Genomic DNA, 20,199 nt, shown 5'->3' with positions numbered 1-20,199 from the left:
TGGGACTCTTGGTATCCAGGGCAGACCCCCTGACAAGCTGCCTTGGCATTTGCTCAGCTGTGTGTTAAAGCTTCATGCACATAGCCCTAGCTGTTCCAGACAGGGAGCCCTGTTCACCTTAGGAATCTCAAGGAAAACTGACCCCAAAGTGGAGAAAACATTACAGACTTCTGCCAGAGTAATAGGAGAAGAAAGAATAAATCCAATAAGTGAATGCTGATTCTAGGCAGTATAAACTGTTTTAGGAGATTACCATAATCCCTTAGTGACCAACAGGCAGGGGAAGGGAGGCATCTGGTGCTAACTAATGCCAAGTACAACTTTCTAACTATTCTCCCCATGGCAACAAAAAAAGCTATGAGTAGTTTTGATTTCTAAAAGCCAAATTTAATAAATTAACAACTGCATGCCAGGTAAAAATATAACTTTACAGCTGAAAACCAATAATTTAACAGAAAACGCCGTGTGGTGCACTTGTACTGGTAGGGTAGCTTACTGAAGTGGCACACCTGCAGACATCCTGCTTTGCTGGAGAGAAAGCACTATGGTAGAGGAAAGAGCTGGGGAGGAACCGAGTGTGGGGTGGGTGGATGGCAGGGCGCTGCCTGTGCGTGTATGCGTGAGTGTGCAAGCGTCAGAAACCGATGGCAAAGTCATGACAGTTTACTCTGGGCAGCATGCTGGGTGACAGGCACAGGAAACCCAGGGCAGAGAGGCGGTGCAGGTTCACGTCTGAGATTCCTTGATGTGGGGTTTCCTCACCAAACAGGGGGTCATGCAGGAGCTTGAGTTTCTCTTAACATGATAAACACCCAGGATTTCCAGACCGGAAAGCGTGTGTTTTGGTTTGACAGGGACAGCTGAGTGGTGCTACGGAAATGACAAGGAGTTCCTTCATTCAATCTGGGTGTTTGGCCAAACCTTTAACCAAGAAACAATTCAGCTAGTGAAGCTAATTAAATTACTAGAAAACATTCCTTCATCTGTAAAACATTTCTTTTTTCCTCAAATCAAAACTCTAAAATAAAATGTCTTCATTTTTGATCAGCAGCTCCACCACCAGTCTCTGATAGCGTATGTCGTTGAGGGCGGCCATCGGGTCTAGTTCTGGGGATCTCATGAGGGTTGGCCCAAACACGATCCCAAGGTTCTCCGCACTCATCAGGTTCTCCTTCTCGTGAAGGGTCACTCTGAAACACAGGGAGGACAGAGGACTTCAGTGACGCAGGGCTCCAGCAATCTGAGCACCCAGATGAAAGCCAGAGTCACGTCCAGGCCTGTGGCTACTGGCCAGCTCTCCCAGGCTGCTTTCCTGTGCTTCTCCGAAGCTTCAAGGAATGTGACTTCTTTTGAAGTAGGTCATGTTGATAAAGATTTTAAAGTCCGTGTGGGTTCAGATACTTAAGGGGTAAGGAGAAGAGGTCTGCCCTCCCCTTCCTTGGCTCTCTGGCTCCCCTTGGGCCTTTCTGCAAAGTGAGACTGAGTGTCTAGGAGAGCAGCTGTGGGGGCAGGGAGGAGTGGCCTACAGTCAGGACAGTCTCGGGTCTGTCTCTCTTCCTAGCACCCTACAGCATCAGAACAGACCATCTTAGAGAGTGATTCTTATTATAGAACACAGAACTAAAGTCAAATATGAAGCCGACTTTAATTGACAATGGCATGCATGAGTTGTGAGCACACCCAAAGGAAGCATGAACTCACTCACGGCGCCTTTAAGTGGGAAAGAGCTGGGCATGGTGGCACACACCTTTAATCCCAGCACTACAGAGGTGAGGCAGGCGGGTCTCTGTGAGGCGGAGATGAACCTGGCCTATACAGTAAGTCACGGTCAGCCAGAGTCACACAGCAAGACACTGTCTCAAAATCAAAGACAAGAAGGAAGAGGAGGAAGAAAGGAAGAACGGGGCGGGCATCCACGCGTGCCTGAAATGCATGTGTGCTTCTGGACAACGCATGCTTTGGGGAATTTAGAATTTGTGTTTCTATTTGAGTTTGAGGCCCTAAATCTGCTGATGTCATATAACTGTGAAATTTTTGTTTCAGCTGGTAGAGATTGATCACCATCAATCATAAAATAGCTTAAGACTCTTAACGGGAAGCATTCCTCCAGACTCCATCACTGTGTGCCACTTTCCGGTGTTGGTAAGGGCAGTAAAGTAGTCTAAAATCCCATCTCAAGCTTCAAGTGCTTAATTGGAGCGATAAGCTAAGAATAAAGTGAGCTGCCCCACAAACTGACGGCAGCAGCCCTCTCCTCCTCCAAAACACTCACCAGTGTCTGCAGAACACGAGCATCCTTACAAGCAGGTCCTAGAAGGGCAAGGCATGGATGCCAGGGTACTGCAGGGTACAATATTTTTAGCACCCTTTACCAAATAATGCAATTTCTCACAAGACAATGCCGCTATGCACCTACGCGTTCACTCAAGAGAACATGTCCTCTCTTTCACCTTTTGCTTAATTTTATTCTTGAGATTTGGCTGTAATACAGCAGTAAGCTACAGGCTGCACTTGCCTCTTCAGATGGGCCATGAGGTACCGGAGGGTCTCGCAGTGGGCAGGCGGCAGCTGTCTCAGTGCTTCATGAAGGGTCTCCAACTGCTCGTCAGGGTCCATGATTTCTACAATAGCAAGGAGATATGCGCTAGTGGAAAACGGATGGGAATGCTTATGGAACACTCTTCCATGCTTTTGTAAAGCAAGCAAAACTGATTTCTCACAGAACAAAAACAACTGTCCAATGCCATCCTAGGTTCAATGTGGGGACAGGGTTGATTTTTCCCACCTGTAGGTCTTGGGTGCAGCAACTGAGGAAATGGACACACTGGAGATCCGGAATGTAACTGACAAGTCCAGACACATGGAGACTCACAGAGAAAGCCTGTACACTCTAATGAGTTCATCTGAGAAATTATGGACATACATATTGCTCAAAATATTTGTATACCATAGTATACAAGACAAGCTAATCCACGGCCTCTTGTGACTCCTGGCAAAACCTTATTGATAATCTTTTCTTCTTCTTTTTTTTTTTATAATGACATTGTTTTGCTTTGCAGTGGTATGGGCAGAACCCATGCCTCATAAATACTAGGCAAGTTCTCTACCACAGAGCAATACCCCAGCCCTTCATTTTTCTAAGCCAAGAAATATCTCACCTAACAACATTTGTTTGCTGTAGTTATTATATTGTGTGTTAAGTCAAAGCATGAGGACTCCCCAATTCTGAGACTGTGTTCTGAAGAACCCATGGCAGGCAGCTCTAAGTGTGCTGTGCCATGGTGGGGTACTAGGAGAAGGGGGTTCTTCCAAAGGAGTCCACCTGGAAGGGAAGACCTCCCTCTGGACCTCAGATCTGCACTGCGGGCTCACACACCAGGCTGTTACTGTGGCAACTCTGCTCGATCTATCAATCACACCTGTAACACCAACAGCTGAAGCTGTTGCAACCCTGTGCTCTTAAGAAGCACCACAGCGCATTCTCACTCTGCTTACAAGGAGTGCTGTAAACGCTGCTCTCAGCCCAACCACAACAAGGCCTTGCACTGGAGTCCTTCAAGTGCTGGGAAGGTTCCACCTGCCCAGAAGCCTTCTGTCTGTTTCAGACGGACAGCTCAACTCTGGTCTCGCTTGTACCCACAGCTCAGCTGGAGTACAACGTGTACCGTGTACACTCTGTACACCGGGCCCAGTAAAGGCCAGGGAAGAACAAAGGCTGAGCTTCGAGTGTGGCGAAGCAGGCCAGATGATTCTCAAAGTGTGATAGTGACGGAAGCTTTTTAGTTCAAAAGAACTTTTGACTGCTTCGCAGCTTTGGTCCAAAGCTTCCTCCATCCCTGCTTCATTTCTTTATAATAAAGAATGTGTTCTTTGCCTTTTGCCATGATAGATAATGCATGACTTCCAAATCGTGGGGACTTTAAAGGGTATCTGTTCATAACACAGCTATTTTCTCAGACACTGAAATTCAGTAATTGAATTTCTAGAATAAAGAAAAGGAAATTCTGTTTACTGTGGAAAGCTAGCTCTTAGTATAGGGCTAAATTAATTTGAAACTACATGATTTCAGAAATTAAAAGCAGATTTTCCTTTTTAATTTCTACAATTCATCTCGACTAGGAGAAGCTTGAGACAGTGGGAGGCTGCAGAGAGCACTGGTGTGCTAGCTCAGGGAGCTTAGCTCCTCCTAGAGGGGTGCACAGTAAAAACCGAGGCCAGCATCGCTGCATAGACTCCACAAGGAACGGTGAGACAGCCCAAAGGATGCAAGCGCTGGGCACTTGGACTTTAAAGGTCAGGAAAAAGCTCACTGTGAAGGAAAGGTCTTGAGTACAGCCTCAGAGTGAAGGAACGAGCTGAGGAGGGAGGAGGGTCCCAGCTGAACTGAGCCGAGAGCACGTGCTGGTAAGACTGGGGACAGTGGGGCAGATGCGGCTGCAGATGAGAAGGAAGGGGTGATGTCAGAGGAAAACACTTTTTCTCATGTTAGCTGGGGGCAACTCAACTCTGAAGATTTACGGAGAGGAATGGGAAGGCTATGAACGAAGTTGGGCTGTAAACATTTAAACATGCTATTTATTTAGGCACTTATTTATTTGTGTGTGTGAGTACGCATGGCATGTGTGTGGAGGTGAGTTCTCTCTACCACATGAGCATGTGTGGCAAGTGCTGTTTACCCGCTGACCCCGCACACTGGCACCAACGTTCATTTTCTATGGTTCCCTTCCTCTAGGTGCCATGCAGAGCTCAAACTACAGAAGGGCACGAGTAACGGCAGGAAGACCATTCCAGCAGCTAACACAGAGCCCAGGGGTGGCGACAGTACTTTGGAGATGACAGCAGTGTGAACGATGAGAGACTGTTTTATTCTGAGTATATTTCGAAGGTGGAGTCCATGAGAGTTCCTGATGGGGAATGTGTAAGAAAAACCTGAGAACAAGGAATAATCAAGGTTTGGATGCAGACCGTTGGGAGGGAGGGAGGTCTGGGGGATAGCGCTATCTGAGATTTTCAGATGGACAAATCAACGTGCTGACCTGGATGAACCTGCTGTTGCAGAAAGAGCACCTTCCCCCTGTATTCCCAACTGGTTCCAGTGGGAACGTGGTAAAATGTACTGAATACGTGAGTCAAACTGACCAGAGTCTCCCCTGGACATCAGCCCCCCACCTCTTCCCCCTCCTCCCCGTTCTCCCATGCACACAAGTATTGCCCATTGTCAATTTTCTAGAGAACGAAACTTTTAGGCCCAAGACTGTTATGGCGTAATTTAAGAGGTAAGCAGGAAAAAATGGAAGGTGTTCAGAGACAACTGGGTATCATCAGATTAGCGGTCATCAAATATAGACAGTCCGGCACGTGGGGGACGGGAGGGCATCGCGGTGGGCAGGTTTCTCTAGACACAGTGGGTTTCGTGATTGTCACACCCGTCCACCATCAGTGGCCTGGCTGTCTAGAGAAAAGCAGCAAGAGCGCAGGTACTGGTGGTTTCAAGACAAGACTGAAGCCGGGAGTGGCCTTAAATCCCAGCACTCAGGAAGCAGAGGAAGATAAATCTGAGTTCGCGATCAGCCAGAGTGAGTTCCAGGACAGCCAGGGCCATACAGAGAAACCCTGACTCAACAAACAAATAAACCAAAACCAGGAAAACCAACCAACCAACCCAACCTCCAAACTAAACAATGAATTAAAGGGAAAAGTCTATCTATATAATCGCTTAGAATATTTATTTAGTGACTTAAGTCTGTGCATCTCCAGGTAAAATTCCAAGCTTAATAGCCAACAAATATTTAACACCTAACTATGACTGAAATGAGGGACTACCAGGCTCTGAGGAAATTACACCTGAGGTGGCAATTATGTCCTGAAGGGATCCAGTGCAGCAAGGAGACCAAGTCATGGCCACCACCTGCCCCACGACGGGAATGAGGCCCAGGGTGGGGATGTAACGAGAAGAGAAGGAATGCACGGCTGAGGGCTGGGGAAGGACCAGGAAAGATGGTCCAGGAAAGCGTGGATACTGAGGGCTAGGAAGTAAACACTCGGGGCCTGGGTCAGGAGCTAATTAAGGTGCACCTGGAGCATGCACTGTTAATTCTCTATAGAGAAGTTCAGTAGAGAAGACCCAGAAAGTTCTCCCGGCCAGGCTCATCCAAGGCTGCACACTTAGGAAGAGATGTGACTGTCTAAGATCTGGAAAATAAGTGCTCTGGCTCCTGGTCTGGGGACAGTACCCCACATGGTTTTCACCATGGTTACAGAGTGCTCACGGATGCTGGCTTCTGAAAAGAACCTGTAGGAAGGCCTGCCTCTGGGCCTCTGTTCTAGAGCAACAGAGTCTCCACTGGGGAACAGAGGAAGAAGGGGTGGCAGCCTCAGACTTCAGGGCTCCAGAGGCTGTGCAGCCTGCAGGGTGATCTGGCTCCGCACACCAGCATCCATCTCCTGCCCTCAGGCTCTCTCGTCAGCTGTCATGTGGGAGTTGGGGGAAAGCTGCTACAGCACAGCTCCGCTAGATTTTGCAGAAAAAAAGCTTTAACCTAACTGATTTCTGCTGTGAAGGCATGGTAAACAATACCAGAGATTTTTGGGGGGTGGAAACTGAGATGTTTTAAAGGTAAAGAGTTGACTACATTAGCAAGTGTCACCTAATCCTGTCCATCACTTGAAGGGGGTCTCTCCACCGTCATAGGTCTTCTCCTGGTTCCTGCAGAGGCTAGGCGGGGTGCAGAGTAGACAGAGCAAGGACAAACAGGTTGGGGTGCAGGACCACTTCTAGCAACGTGACCTTGGCTAGTGGCAGGCAGCTCAGTTATAGCTCTGTAATTGCCAAGGCCTTTGCTCTTCCTTCTGTGTTTTTTGAGGGATGCCTGAATTAGACACTAAAGCAGGAAGCTGACTCCAGCAGGAAAGGACACTGTGTTCACAGCCATCAGCACCACACAGGAACCATACATGTACAGGAAGCACGGGGAGGGTACCAGGGGCTTTGGTGTCACACAAATCACTTACCAGTTTAGATTATAAAGGAGACATTTTTTCTCTCCATTTGGGGGAAAAGGGGGTTTGCTGATTTCAGAAAGGAAGGTTTCTGAAACAAACTCCACAGCAATGGCAATTGGTTTGGAAGAAAAACAAAGGGAAAGGTGTTCCTAGGCAGTCAAGGTGGGTGGGAAAGAAGGTGAGAGAACGTGGAGCCCAAAGCCTCAGGATCTGACAAGAGGCTTGGGTGTTTCCAGTTTGGGTGTGAGGTTCAGAGCCAGGCTGGGTGAGTAGCCCTCCACAGGGGACATGCTTCCAGTCTGGGGCCACAGCTGAGGGCTGCCTGCAAACTCCCTGGACAACCACGGCCAGTACCGAGTCCACCCTAAGATGGGACAGTTAGTGCCACCCACACCTTCTAACTTCTGGTCAGACTTTCTCAAGCTGGACTGAGAACAAAGGATACCACAGTTCTGTGAAAGTCCACGTGAAGAAGCAAAGCAGAGGAATCACTACATCACTAAGGAAGTGATGCTATTATTTAAAGGGAGGACAGATGGGTTTACAGACAGAAGCAAAATGACAGGAATAGATTATCTTTTCTTAAAAAAAACCGTGATGTCAACACCTAAAATCTGTTAAGATTTCCCTTCTTTAAAGGGTAAGATGTGAATTTCAGGTATGAATTTTGAAACACAATTTTGCAAATGATCCATTTTCTTCTCAACTAGAATTAAAAAAGGAAAAACCAAAACTCTGGCTGAGGCTTGAGTTCAGTTTCTTAATTCTGAAAACAAAGCAAAACCAAGCAAACTCCTCGATGATGCAGAGCCATGTTCCCGGGAGCACACACTGATGAGCCAGAGGTCGTCTGTGAGCTCTGAGGGCCTGCACACTCAGGGTAAGTACCGAAACTGACAGGAATGTTTGCTGAATCAAACAAGACTGTAGTCTTGTTCCGACCTTGGGTTTATTTTACTGGACGCCGGTCAACATCCAAGCAGCACGGTACAGATTATTTTGGAAAAGCAGCAGAGTACAAAACTAAGGGCAGAAGGCATGGATAATCTGGGCTAGAGAAATATAAGTCTTGCAGACACTTGGACTGGACCGTGGAGAGAGCTGCAGGGGATGAAGGGCAGGAAAAGCGGTTACTGGGGAGAGGCAGCGTACTGGGTGGGGGACCCACACGTTTGTACTTACTGGCAGACTCTATGAACTTGGGGTAGGCATCATACGTGATGAGAGGAATTGGCAGATCCCTGAAGTACAGTTTAAGTGCACCAGTGATAATGTTGATATCTTCATACATGTTCACAGAAATATCCGCCTTTTCACCATCTTTTAAAAGAAAAAAAGTAAACACTGAATTCATAGCAGAATCATTTTAACATGATTTGTGCATGATAGCTTTTAAAGATACGCAACACTTCATAATCAATTATTTTATTCTAACTGTATAGAAGTTTGCTGGGATTTATACAGTTTAGGACTGGACAAGTGTATGCTTGGGTGGCTAACTTAACCCCTGGCTATGATGTTTTTGTTAGTTAAGTGATTTTTATTTTAAAATAAAACAAAAAAAATGCATTTTCATTACTAGCAACCAACACTCTAGTTTCTAAGGTTGAATTCAGCATGAAACATTATCTATACTAGTGACCCACTTTGGTAAAACGGCAGGTAATTTTTCTCTTCTTAAGCTACTAATTTTTCCTTTTCCTTATTCAGCTGTGCATGTGTGTGTGAGAGAGAGAGAGGGAGGGAGGGAGGGAGGGGGGAGAGAGGGAGGGAGAGAGAGAGAGAGAGGGAGGGAGGGAGGGAGGGAGGGAGAGAGAGAGAGAGAGAGAGAGAGAGAGAGAGACTGAAGTGGAAATAACTTTACATTTCATAGTTCCTGAGAATTCTGAGGGGAGTAATTCAGTGTTGCCTTCTTTTCTGTTTTAAAGAAGTACAGTGCGCAAAAGAGAACACGGGCCAGGCCTGCCGACCCAAGTTTGTTCCCCAGGAACCAAATGGTGGAAGGCAAGAGTCCACTCTTTTCAGTTGTCCTCTGACCTCCACACAGGTACCACCCCCTAATACATGTAATGCCGATGATAAAGGTCCCTTGTTTTATCCCCACCTGGCTTCAGAGAAATAACATCTGGATCTTGCCTAATCAAGTCCTATGAGTAAATGAGGCAGGGAAAAACAAAAAACCTAAAATGTTCCACATTTTAAATAAAATGCCCCAGAAAATGTGCCAAGGTTCTGAGCGTTGAAGCAATGGGAGACCACTGACAGGCGTTAGGCACTCAGATTCTGAAGCAAGGCTGTCTTCAGAGAGTCCTCCAGTGCTGTCCTGTGTTTAATAACATCTGAACTTGTAGGCAAGATGGCTCGGTAGTTAATAGCATTGGCTGCTTTTCCAGAGGACCTGGGTTAAATTCCTAGTACCCACATGGCAGCTCACAACTGTCTGTAACTCCAGTTCCAGGGGATCTGACACCCTCACAGGCAAAACATTAATGAATATAAATTAAAAATAAAAAAATCTCTACTTTTATCTATTCAAGATTTAATTAGATTTAATATAGATTTCCTTGATATCTATATTTGTATGTGTCTGCATATCTATGTGTGTGCACAGGGGAACAGATTTAACAGTGAAAAGAATGTTAGTAAATTACAACACACACAAATGAACCATCAATGCTTGGTCACAGAAGTCAGCCTAAAATGGCTTCGTAACATGCAATTTTAACTAGACAGGGTGGAAAGGTTTGTAATTACTGAGTATATGGGGGAAGAAGGGACACACAGGTAGAGTATGAGGATTTACGTTAGTGACGCTATTCTGCATGGTACTGTGATATAGACAAAGAAACCCAGTGTAGACTCTGGCTTTTAGTTAATAATGTGTCAATGCTGGGCTATCAGTGATAACAGACACACAACACTAATTCAAGATGCTAAACCAGGCAGGGTAGGGCATGCCTGGATCCCAGTGTGCAGGAGGTGGGGGCAGGAAGGTCAAGAGTTCTAGACCAGCTTCAGCTAATACAGTGAAACCATCTCAAAAAGCACAATCAAGTTAGTAACAGGGAATCTGGGCGTTGGTGCCAGTGGGAGCCACTGCAACATGGGCTGCAACACGGCACTGCACAGGAATTAGCTGTACTTTCAGTTGCATTTTTCTCAAGTTCTAAAACTACTCCATCAAAGTCCGGAAAAAATAACCCAGTCTCTTTGAAGATACAAAGTACTGCAGCCTTTCTGAGCTCACAGTTGATTTTTTTTTTTTTTCGAGACAGGGTTCCTCTGTAGCTTTTGGTTCCTGTCCTGGAACTAGCTCTTGTAGACCAGGCTGGCCTTGAACTCACAGAGATCCGCCTGCCTCTGCCTCCCGAGTGCTGGGATTAAAGGCGTGCGCCACCACCGCCGGGCCTTCACAGTTGATTTTGAGTCTGTTTCTGAGAACTTCCCTCCTGCAGAGTAAGGCATGCACGGAAGAGGACCGAGCACCCACAGGAAGGCAGGGACCAAAGGTAAGTGTCACTACCATCCAAGTCCTGACCTAGGGAAAAACAGTGAGTGTTTTTGCTTTTCTTTTCTTCCTATTTTCTGCCACAGAGCTCCTGTTTCAATACCTATTAATCATTTTTTTTCTAGGAAGAATCCAAATTTCAAATATCCCTGTTTCCAGTGTATATAACCAATATGCCTGTTTCCAGGGTATGGAGGCCAGCTACATCACCAATTTTTAGCTTGGAAAACAGGATAAAGTCACCATTCCTAGAGCCCCACTGTGTGAAGATGCTGGTGGAATTTGGACTGGGTGTCATCATTAAGATAACTCAGTGGAGGTAACCAGGACAGGGCACCCTCCTTTCACTGTTCTCTAGACTGCAGTGCTCACTGTCAGCGCCCACTGTTCTCTAGGCTGCAGTGCCTGCTATCAGGGTTTTGCTGCTCTCCCTGTGAGGTTGTTCTATGTTCATCTTCAGACAGCACCAGTGTGCGTATTTCTTCCTTGGGAAGCTTTTCCTGACACTGGTGTCATCTGCTCTACTAGACTATGGTTAAGTTTCCCACTTACTAATATTTTCCTTTATGGAACTTATCAAAATTAAGTTTCTAACTGGTGTGTTATGAGTCCTACACAGATGCAAGGAGCGAGAACACAGGTTAACTACTAAATTAAAGAACTCAGTGCCCGGCATATGTCAGTACCTTAAAGTAATTTTTTGAATGACTATATCAGCAGAAATAAAATTTCAAAAGCTAGGAGCCTAAAAGATTAATACTCTTGAGTACAATAGACATCATTATTAAGGTAGTTCTTTTAAAACCCGATTTAAAATTTTTTAGTTTGAGCTCTTTTCCTGCTTTAGCAGCTCGGCGCGGCCGTCATCATGAATGACACAGTAACGATCCGGACCAGGAAGTTCATGGCCAACCGTCTGCTTCAAAGAAAACAGATGGTTATTGATGTCCTTCACCCTGGGAAGGCAACAGTACCAAAGACAGAGATTCGGGAGAAGTTAGCCAAAATGTACAAAACCACACCAGATGTCATCTTTGTATTTGGATTCAGAACTCATTTTGGTGGTGGGAAAACAACTGGCTTTGGCATGATCTATGATTCTCTCGATTATGCAAAGAAGAATGAACCCAAACACAGACTTGCAAGACATGGCCTTTATGAGAAGAAAAAGACCTCCCGAAAACAGCGAAAGGAACGCAAGAATAGAATGAAGAAGGTTAGGGGGACTGCGAAGGCCAATGTTGGTGCTGGCAAAAAGCCAAAGGAGTAGATCCACGGTGACTTGATCTGCTGTGGTTTGCGGACAATTTCCCAGAGGACAAATAAACTAAAAAGCTTAAAAAATTTTTTTTTTTAGTTTAAAAAGCAAGATTTTTTTTTTCTCTCAAGACATGGTTTTTCTGTGTACCTCTGGCTGTCCTGGAACCTGCTCTGGCCTCGAACTCCCACAGATCTACCTGTCTCTGTCTCCTGAGAACTGGAATTAAAGGCAGGCACCACCACTACCCAGCTTAGAAACAAGTTTTATTGATAGAATTTTCATATAACATAATTAATCATTTAAATTATACAATTCAATGTTTTCCATGTACTTAACAAGGTGTATGATTACTACCATACTCTGATTTTAGAACTTTCTTGTGTCCCCTGCCGTCCCCACACCTGTTGCACCAACCCTGGCCCTGCTCTTGCAAAGGGTGATATGCTGCCTTGCTATCAGTCTGCACAGTATGGGCATGGAATACGGACGCTTTTCACCTAGCTCAGCTTAATACCATATGCTATACTATGCTAGTACCTTTCCCTTTTTAAAACTACCAAACATATCTGCTGTATTAAAACATGAACTCAAAAGGCTCCATTTATTTCATGTGTATGTCATGCATGTGTCATGTAATGCATGTGGAACTCAGAGGACAGCCTGTCGGAGCTGGTTTTCTCCTTAACTCGGGTTTTCAGAAACTGTCTCATTAGGGCTCCTACTGCTATGATGAAATACAATGACCAAAAGCAGCTCAAGGAGGAAACAGTTTATTGGCCTTCAGATCACCGTCTATCACTAGGGGAAGGAGGACAGAAAGGAACTCAGGGCAGGAACCTGGAAGCAGAGACCATGGAAAAATGATGCTTGTTGGTTTGTTTTCTTATACAACTCAGGATCAGCAGCCCAAGTACGGCAGTCCCCACCCTGGGTGGGACCCACCTAGAGTAGTTAGTCAGGAAAGGCACTGTAGATTGCGACACAAGCAATCGGATGGAGGTAATTTCTCCGCTGACGTTCCTTTTACCTGATCACTCTAGCTTGTGTACACTGCCAAAACCTAGGAGAGCAGGTGGCAAGTGCCTTTAGCCACCAAGTCATTTCCTTAAAACAAACAAACAAACCTGAATTTATTTACTTTTGGTCTTTTGAGACAAGGTCTCTCTACATAGCCCTACCTATCCTAGAACCTGCTAGATGACCAGGATGGCCTGGATCTCCCAAAGATCTACCTGCCTCTGCCTTCTGAGTGCTGGGATTAAAGATGTGAGCTGCTATGCCCAACTTTAAACCTGAATTTTGTTTTGTTTTTCAAGACAGGGTCTCTGGGTAGCCCTGGCTGTCCTAGAATTTTCTAGGTAGATCAGGCTGCCCTTGAACTTAAGATATCCTGCCTCTGCCTCCTGAGTGCTGGGATTAAAGTCACATGCCACCACCAATGTGTTCTAAGCCTGAATTTTAATAAGAACACACACACAACTGTCTTCCATTTGTCCCATTTTAAATTGCTTTCTGTTAAAATTAATATAGACAAGCTAGAATGGGAAACTCAGGTCCTGCCTTTATTAGCAAAATAACAACTCACTGGCACAGTCTGAGACAGCTTTGTTCTCTGAGCCTTTCTTTCCTTTTCAGTCCTTGGCTCACTGTCCACAGCCCAAGATCTTGGGCTGAGGCTCCATCATGGCCTCTCAGTGCCCCCACCACCTACTATTTGTAGTCCCCCTGAGGACAGCATGGAGCGAAGTTGTAATGGAACCTGCTGACACTGCTGTAGGCAGTGCTCCAGTTGCTGACCGGCTCCTAGGTGAGGCAAGACTTCCCCAAACTTGCCTTTACCGCGCCATACCAGCATTCCTGGGCCTATCATCCTCCTCCTTCACTTCCATTATTTGAAAGCTAAGCTTCCTGGAGCTGATCACTGTTGATTACTTCATTTTCCATACTTGGGTATTTATCTGATACCTGCTTTGAGCATTCAGAGATCTGGGCAGCATTTATGTGCCGAAGTGGTTTAAATCTGGTTCTTCCACACCTGTGTTAAAACTCTTTATAGATTTCCTACAAACAAGTGCAGGATGAGTCCTGGAGGAAGTTCTGAGTGGGCCCCAAAGACCTGACCATGTGGAGCCAAAGAAACCATAGGGGATTTTAAAAGCTGTTAGCCGTGTTACAAAAAAGGGTGTCTCGATGTTTAATGAAAGAAAAATCCATCACTAAATTGATTTCTGGGGTTGATGTGATTTTGTTTCTTTGCCAGTATTTATGTATTTTTGAAAATCATGACTGGCAGGCTAGGAGTGGACATGCAAAGTTACTGCCTTTCAGATAAAGGAAATGCCTCTTATTCCTTCTGGCATGAATTCAGGATGTCCCTTCATGTGTATGTGTATGCAACATGTCATTTGTTTGCATAAAACACTTAAGTTGACCTACATTCTTGTTTGCAAGTTGGTAATATTTCATTATTTTTGTCTTCTGCTTTTGTGGCTTATGAGATTGCCAAGAGGAGATGTGACAGAACTAGAAATGTATTTATTTTCAGGCTGGTGTGGGCCTTATTGGGAGAGCACTTGCCTAGCATGAGACCCTAGGTTCAATCCACAGTGCCCTTCTCCTTGCCCTAACACATACACGAGTGAGCGTGCACACACACAGTCAAGCAAAGAGGCATTTAAAAAGATCACTGACTTAGCCAGGCAGTGGTGGCACAGACCTTTAATCTGGGAAGCAGAGGCAGGTAGATCTCTGAGTTCAAGATCAGCCTGGTCTACAGAGTGGGTTTAGGACAGCCAGGGCTACATAGAAAAACCCTGTCTCAGAAAACAAACAAACAAACAAAAAACCAAAACAAACCCACAACTCTGTATTTAAGAAAACAGCTTTTCTTTGGTGCTACATTATTCTAGTACACAAAGTAAACACAAAGCAGATAGTCATGCAACAAAACAAAATTAATACTTCCCAACCCCCACCCCCTACTAACAGTTTCTCTGTCCTGGATCCCACTCTGCAGACCAGATTGGCCTTGAACTCAGAAGTCGACCTGCCTCTGCCTCCCCAACGCTGGGAATAAAGATGTGCACCACCACACCTAGCAGAAATCAAAACTTAAATTTTCAAAGTCCAATTAATCTGGGCATGGTGACACATACCTGTAATCCCACACTGGGGAAGCAGAGGCAGGAGGACCTCACATTTGAGGCCATTCATGGCTATAAGCCAGATCTTCTCTCACCGCTCTGTATGATATAACACAAAACAAACAATCCACAGAGCTTCCCACAGTGAGCAGAATTTAGGCCAAAGCGTCAGCTCCCCTCAGCTTCCTGGCTCCTGTGTGTGAGTGGGTCATACAGGGGCTGGGAACTGCAACTTGGAGGGCTGCGTGGGTGAGCTCAGGCTGGGGCGGCTGAGATGCTACATCCTCTCCCACCTTGTCTGTGCTCTTGGTGAATTTAATTGATCTCGTGTTTGTGATAAATTTCGACTAGTATTAGATATTCAAGTGCTGATGATACAGCCTCATGTTTCTTTCTCACCACGAAATCTGATCCTCTAAGGTGGCTGATGCAAAGACAAGAAACTCTAAGTTGAATTTTGTTTTTGTAGGCTTAGTTTGAGACAGGCTAGGCTCAAATTCACGTGTACTAATCATGGCTTTGAATACCTGCTTCTACCTCTCAAGTCTCGGGATCAAAGGTGTGCTTATCAAAATTGTTTGCAGAATATGATAATCACCAGTCACTTAGAAAATTAATTTAGGAGTAGCCTAAGAGTGTGAGCATCCGAAGTTAACGTCTATGCTGAGAGCATACCTCTGTCGAAAGCCATCTTGACATCTTCAATTAGGTCACTGAATCCCGATACTCGGTACAGCCCTTCAGAACTAAGACCTGAAAACAAAGCAGTAATCATGGAAACCGTTCTGCTGATTTGCGCCTTTCCTTCACATTTAACTTCTCTCCATACTTCAAGCTCGACAAGTTATGTATTAGAAAAAAATTATAAAACACACATGATTAGAAGACTTTTCCCACTTTTCTCCTAAAACGAATCTGTTTCACTCAGTTTTTACTTCTGACCTAATGTCACCTGGGTATTTCTAATTTGGCCATCATGTCACCTAATTAGATGAGGTAACATTAAATCTTAAGGGAAATCATCCATCACCCAATTCTATCGTGAAGTCTTTTATATAACAAAAGACCGAGAGCCTGCACTAGCAGGCCTGTGCCAGTTCTCCCAAGTGGGTAAGAATAATTAGGGTGCAGCTAGTCTCTGGTCTTTTCTGGTGTTTTAATAGGGCATTTCTGCCTTTGTTTCCATCTCTGCACAGAGATCTCTGCAGACTGCAGGCATCACCCATTAATGTACCCTAAATGTTACTTTCCATAGCTGGTAAAATGCTCCGTGAAGCCAAGCTGTCTGCTTATGTGCACACTGCAGACACACGTCTTCTTATGCCCTACTCCCCCATCACTGGAGACAGCAGCAGTTCCACAACTGGCACCAGAGGGGCGGAGCGAAGGCTACAGCCGCTGCACCGGAAATGCCTCACCTCTGGATTCGATCTCCCTGATGCACATGTCCACCACCATGGGCCGCTTGGTGGTGTGTGCTTTGACGAGCGTGGTCAGGTCGCAGCTGTACACCTTCTTCACGTGCTTCAGGTCTGGCTTACAGTCGTTGGGGACCATCTTGGAGCACTGCTTGTGAACATTCAACCCACAATCTGTAAAAGGAATAAAGGAAAAAGTTATGATTATTTTCAGTCTGGGCTTTCTGGAGTGTTTCTCTGAGCAGAAGACACTTGGTGTGAACGGAATCTCCTCCCAGGAGATGTATAGCAGCCCCCTCTCCTCAGAAAAGTTTGATTAGAACCCAGAGGTCAGGATTTTCTTTCTTTTTGAGAAAGAGTCTCACAATAAAGCCCTGGCTGACCTGGAACTCTCTATATAGACCAGGCTGGCCTCCAGATATCTGCCTGTCTCTGTCTCCTGAATTCCAGGACTAAAGGCATGTGTCATCATACCCAAAGAGGCCAGGATTCTTGCTAATAAGAATTCTTGTTAATAAGAATTAAATAACTTCATTTTTTAGCTTCCTGAATGGCCCCAGAAGAAGCAAAAATAAAATCAAGACAGATTCCCCACACCCAAACGAGTAAGTGTTCCATAATTATACACAATAGAATGTCACATCAGCAAGGCTAAGATCTGAGTGTGTTTGCTTTCGTCATAATTCTATGACTTGTTGAAAGATGTGGCGTTTTGGGAGGTGCTGGGCCCTTTTCACATATAAGTCAGTGTTGCTGTGAAGAGGCCTGTGGGAGAGTTCTCTCTCTTCTGTCATGGAGAATACAGCCAGGAGCTCCTAACAAATGCTGGTACCATGACCTTTCTACCTCAGAACTCTGGTATCTAACACTTATTCTCTGTAAACTATCTAGTGGGAAGTTCTTTGATATAGTAGCACAAGATGAATCAGTCAGATATCTCAAGAAAATTTACACCTACTGTAAGTTGTAATCAAATTTCAAATCACTTGATATAAAATAGAATTAGACACCCAAAATAAGTGTATACAAGGTTTGCTTAAAATAAATCAGTTCCCATTTATATCTATTCACAACCCCCTATTTTTGTTTTGTTTTTCAAAGCAGGGTTTCGCTGTATAGCCTTGGCCGTCCTTGAACTCACTCTTAAGACCAGGTTGACCTTGAACTCACTGAGATCCACCTGCCTCTGCCTCCCAAGTGGTGGGATTAAAGGCGTGTGCTACCACCACCCAGCCACAAACCTTTTTTTATAGGTAAGAGTACATATAATTTCTTGGGTAGTCTAAAATAGCCATTATCATTCTTTTTACTATGAACAGTAGCTAACATTTATGGAAGACTTAGTATTATTACCCACTACCATTAAAAGTGTCTTGTCTTTACTATTTCCTTTAAAACCACAAAAGTCTATCAAATAGCTACTGTTTTTTTTCTCATTTCCTATTTATATCTGAAACAAGGCAAGTTAAGAAATTTGTCCAAGCTACATACATAGTGGGGTTGGAACTCCACCCGATGGTGACTCTGGAGCCCTCAAGTCTCTATATCGATCGTCTCTATTGAAATTACTCCTCTGGCTTTACAGGGCTCTAACATCTTGGGCAGCAGAACCCAAGAACTTCCTGGTTAATATTTGAGATCCCTTTTCAATAACAAGAGTATAATGAAGTTTTATAATGGATGACGAACAAAAGTGTTCTGCTAAATTAGACTCAAGTGATAAAATATACTGAATAAATAATTCAACTAAAGTAAATGCCATTTTATGTTTTTTTGTTTGTTTTAATTTTTCGAGACAGGGTTTCTCTGTGTTGCTTTGGAGCCTGTCCTGGAACTAGCTCTTGTAGACCAGGCCGGCCTCAAATGCACAGAGATCTGCCTGCTTCTGCCTTTTGACTGCTGGGATTAAAGGCGTGCGCCACCAACACCTGGGCATCTTTATGTTTTTCAGAATGTTTCGTTGGAGCAGTTTAAGACAGCTCCTGCTTCTTGTCTTATAATCCCAACATTTCAAGTTTTGAGTTTAAGCTTTCCTGGTTCATGGTAGGATAAGTAATTCTGGACTGTATCTTGGCTCCTGTAAATGTTGTGAGTCAGAACCCACTTAAATCTTCCATTTCAGCAAGTTCTACTTTAAACTTACAATGCCAGGCCTGGCTCACCTTTGAAGATAAAATTAAAATGTTTGCCTGGTCTATAAAACACCCTCCCTCTCTCCCTCTCTCTGTGGACATGTGTGCAGGCAGAGGCCAGAAGGCAGCACTGGATCCCCTGTATCTGGTCTACGGAGTTACAGGCTATTAAGAGCTGCCTGTGTGGGTGCTGTGGTGCTGGAACCTGAACTCCTGGAAGAGCAGGAAGTCACTAAACTGCTGAACCAATTCTAGAAACTTTCTTTAGTCCAGATCTCCAAGTTTTCTCATGGTTATACAAATATCTTGTCATAATTTTTTTATGTGGTTGTAGGTGTTATAATTATTGAAGAAATAAAGTAGAATGTATATAGCCTGCTGGAAAACTCTTTTAAAGTGTTCTAAAAGTCTGAAATTTGGCCAATTTTCATCATTCAGTAGTAGTCTGGCTGTGTCTCGCACTCCATGCGCAACCCCGGTCTCAGAGGGGCTTGTGAGGAGCAGCTGCGACAAGCCGTCCTCGCAGATGGAGGAAATGAGGCCCCGCTGTGTTCCCGCTACTCGGCTAGAAGAGCTGCGCTGTGACTGGACTGCACAGCGGCCAGCCTGTGCTCTGCTGATCTCCTCACCCTCCTTCCTGCCTACCACACACTGCACACACTAGTACTTCTGTCAGCGCTGACGATGAATTACCTACGTTCAGTCTTTTGTTCAGTACTGTGTATCACAGCACCAGGATATATTCTTGAGTGTAAAAGTGTTGCGGTATTTCACCTGTACCAGTCTTGCAACTATCTGTGCTTGATCTTGTAGGACTTTTACAAAGCAGTGATAAAACCTAGATATTATATTCTTGTTTCTTAATTATTTAAATATGGATATTCATAAAACAATGAATATCTTCCAAAATGTACATTAACATAGTTCTGTTACCCTTTAACCTACCATTAGAATGTAAATGAATGACGCTGGTCATTCACTTCAAAGCATGGGTCTCTGTGCTTTCTAGAAGTGCAACATGCATGTACACAGAGAAGTTGGTGCATACAAAGCCAGACAGCCTGAGGTCAGAAGTCCAACATGTGTGTGAAGAAAATGCAGATTAAAGTGCAATGTGGATTCTTTGTTGCTCTTTTCCTGTCTTGGTCACAGTATATTTCTTCTCTTCTTCTTATTTTATTTCCAAGACAGGGTTTCTCTGTGAAGCCCTGGCTGTCCTAGAACTTGCTCTCTAGACCAGGCTGGTCTCAAATTCAGAGATCTACCTGCTTCTGCCTCCCGAGTGCTGGGAATTAAAGGTGTGTGCCACCATCGCCCAGCAATGTTGTATATTTCTTATCTTGAGAAACTGGAGGATGAAATACAGTTTAATAACATAGAATTAACCTACAAAACCAAGAGATATAACAAATGACATCTACGGACCTGTCTCTCATTTGTGTGTAACATCTTCTGGAGGAACAGAACTGCATATGACTTAGATACGAAAACAAAATAAAGTCTTTTTTTGTTTGTTTGCTTTTGTTTTGTTCTTTCAAGACAGTCTGTGTTGTCTGTGTAGCCCTGGCTGTCCTGGAACTCACTCTGTAGACCAGACTGGTCTTGAACTCACAGAGATCCACCTGCCTCTGCCTCCTGAGTGCTAAGCCTTAATGGCAGACTGAAATGTGGTGTGCTGCTCGTGCACTGAAATATTCTCAGTGTTTTCAGAGCATATAGAAAGATGCTGTAATTT

General features: G+C 44.7%; 2 protein-coding genes across 4 annotated transcripts in view; one reads left to right on the top strand and one right to left on the bottom strand.

Moving 5' to 3' along the window:
- Nucleotides 1-371: 371 nt before the first annotated feature.
- LOC121439092 (N-chimaerin) overlaps nucleotides 372-20,199 on the bottom strand; it is a 141,223-nt gene continuing 121,395 nt past the window's right edge. For all 3 annotated transcript variants that reach the window (XM_041639591.1, XM_041639593.1, XM_041639592.1), the window contains 5 exons: nucleotides 16,333-16,506; nucleotides 15,590-15,667; nucleotides 8,185-8,322; nucleotides 2,516-2,621; nucleotides 372-1,190 (listed from right to left, as the gene is read on the bottom strand). In XM_041639591.1, coding sequence (XP_041495525.1) covers nucleotides 1,019-1,190; nucleotides 2,516-2,621; nucleotides 8,185-8,322; nucleotides 15,590-15,667; nucleotides 16,333-16,506 — 668 coding nt within the window. In that variant the 3' untranslated portion in view covers nucleotides 372-1,018. The remainder of the gene's footprint in view (nucleotides 1,191-2,515; nucleotides 2,622-8,184; nucleotides 8,323-15,589; nucleotides 15,668-16,332; nucleotides 16,507-20,199) is intronic.
- LOC121439093 (40S ribosomal protein S24-like) lies at nucleotides 11,364-11,844 on the top strand. The gene has a single exon (XM_041639594.1). It carries the CDS (start codon nucleotides 11,379-11,381, stop codon nucleotides 11,778-11,780), a length of 402 nt encoding a protein of 133 aa, XP_041495528.1. The 5' UTR covers nucleotides 11,364-11,378; the 3' UTR covers nucleotides 11,781-11,844.

The sequence above is a fragment of the Microtus oregoni genome, unplaced genomic scaffold (assembly GCF_018167655.1).
Source record: "Microtus oregoni isolate MIOR12 unplaced genomic scaffold, Mior012 000060F_002, whole genome shotgun sequence".
Taxonomy (NCBI): Eukaryota; Metazoa; Chordata; class Mammalia; order Rodentia; family Cricetidae; genus Microtus; species Microtus oregoni.
This window is presented reverse-complemented; position numbering and strand designations above follow the sequence as displayed.

What these genes read in the sequence shown, in the direction of transcription:
- LOC121439093 (XM_041639594.1), top strand. Translation starts at nt 11,379, where the DNA reads ATGAATGACACAGTAACGATCCGGACCAGGAAGTTCATGGCCAACCGT.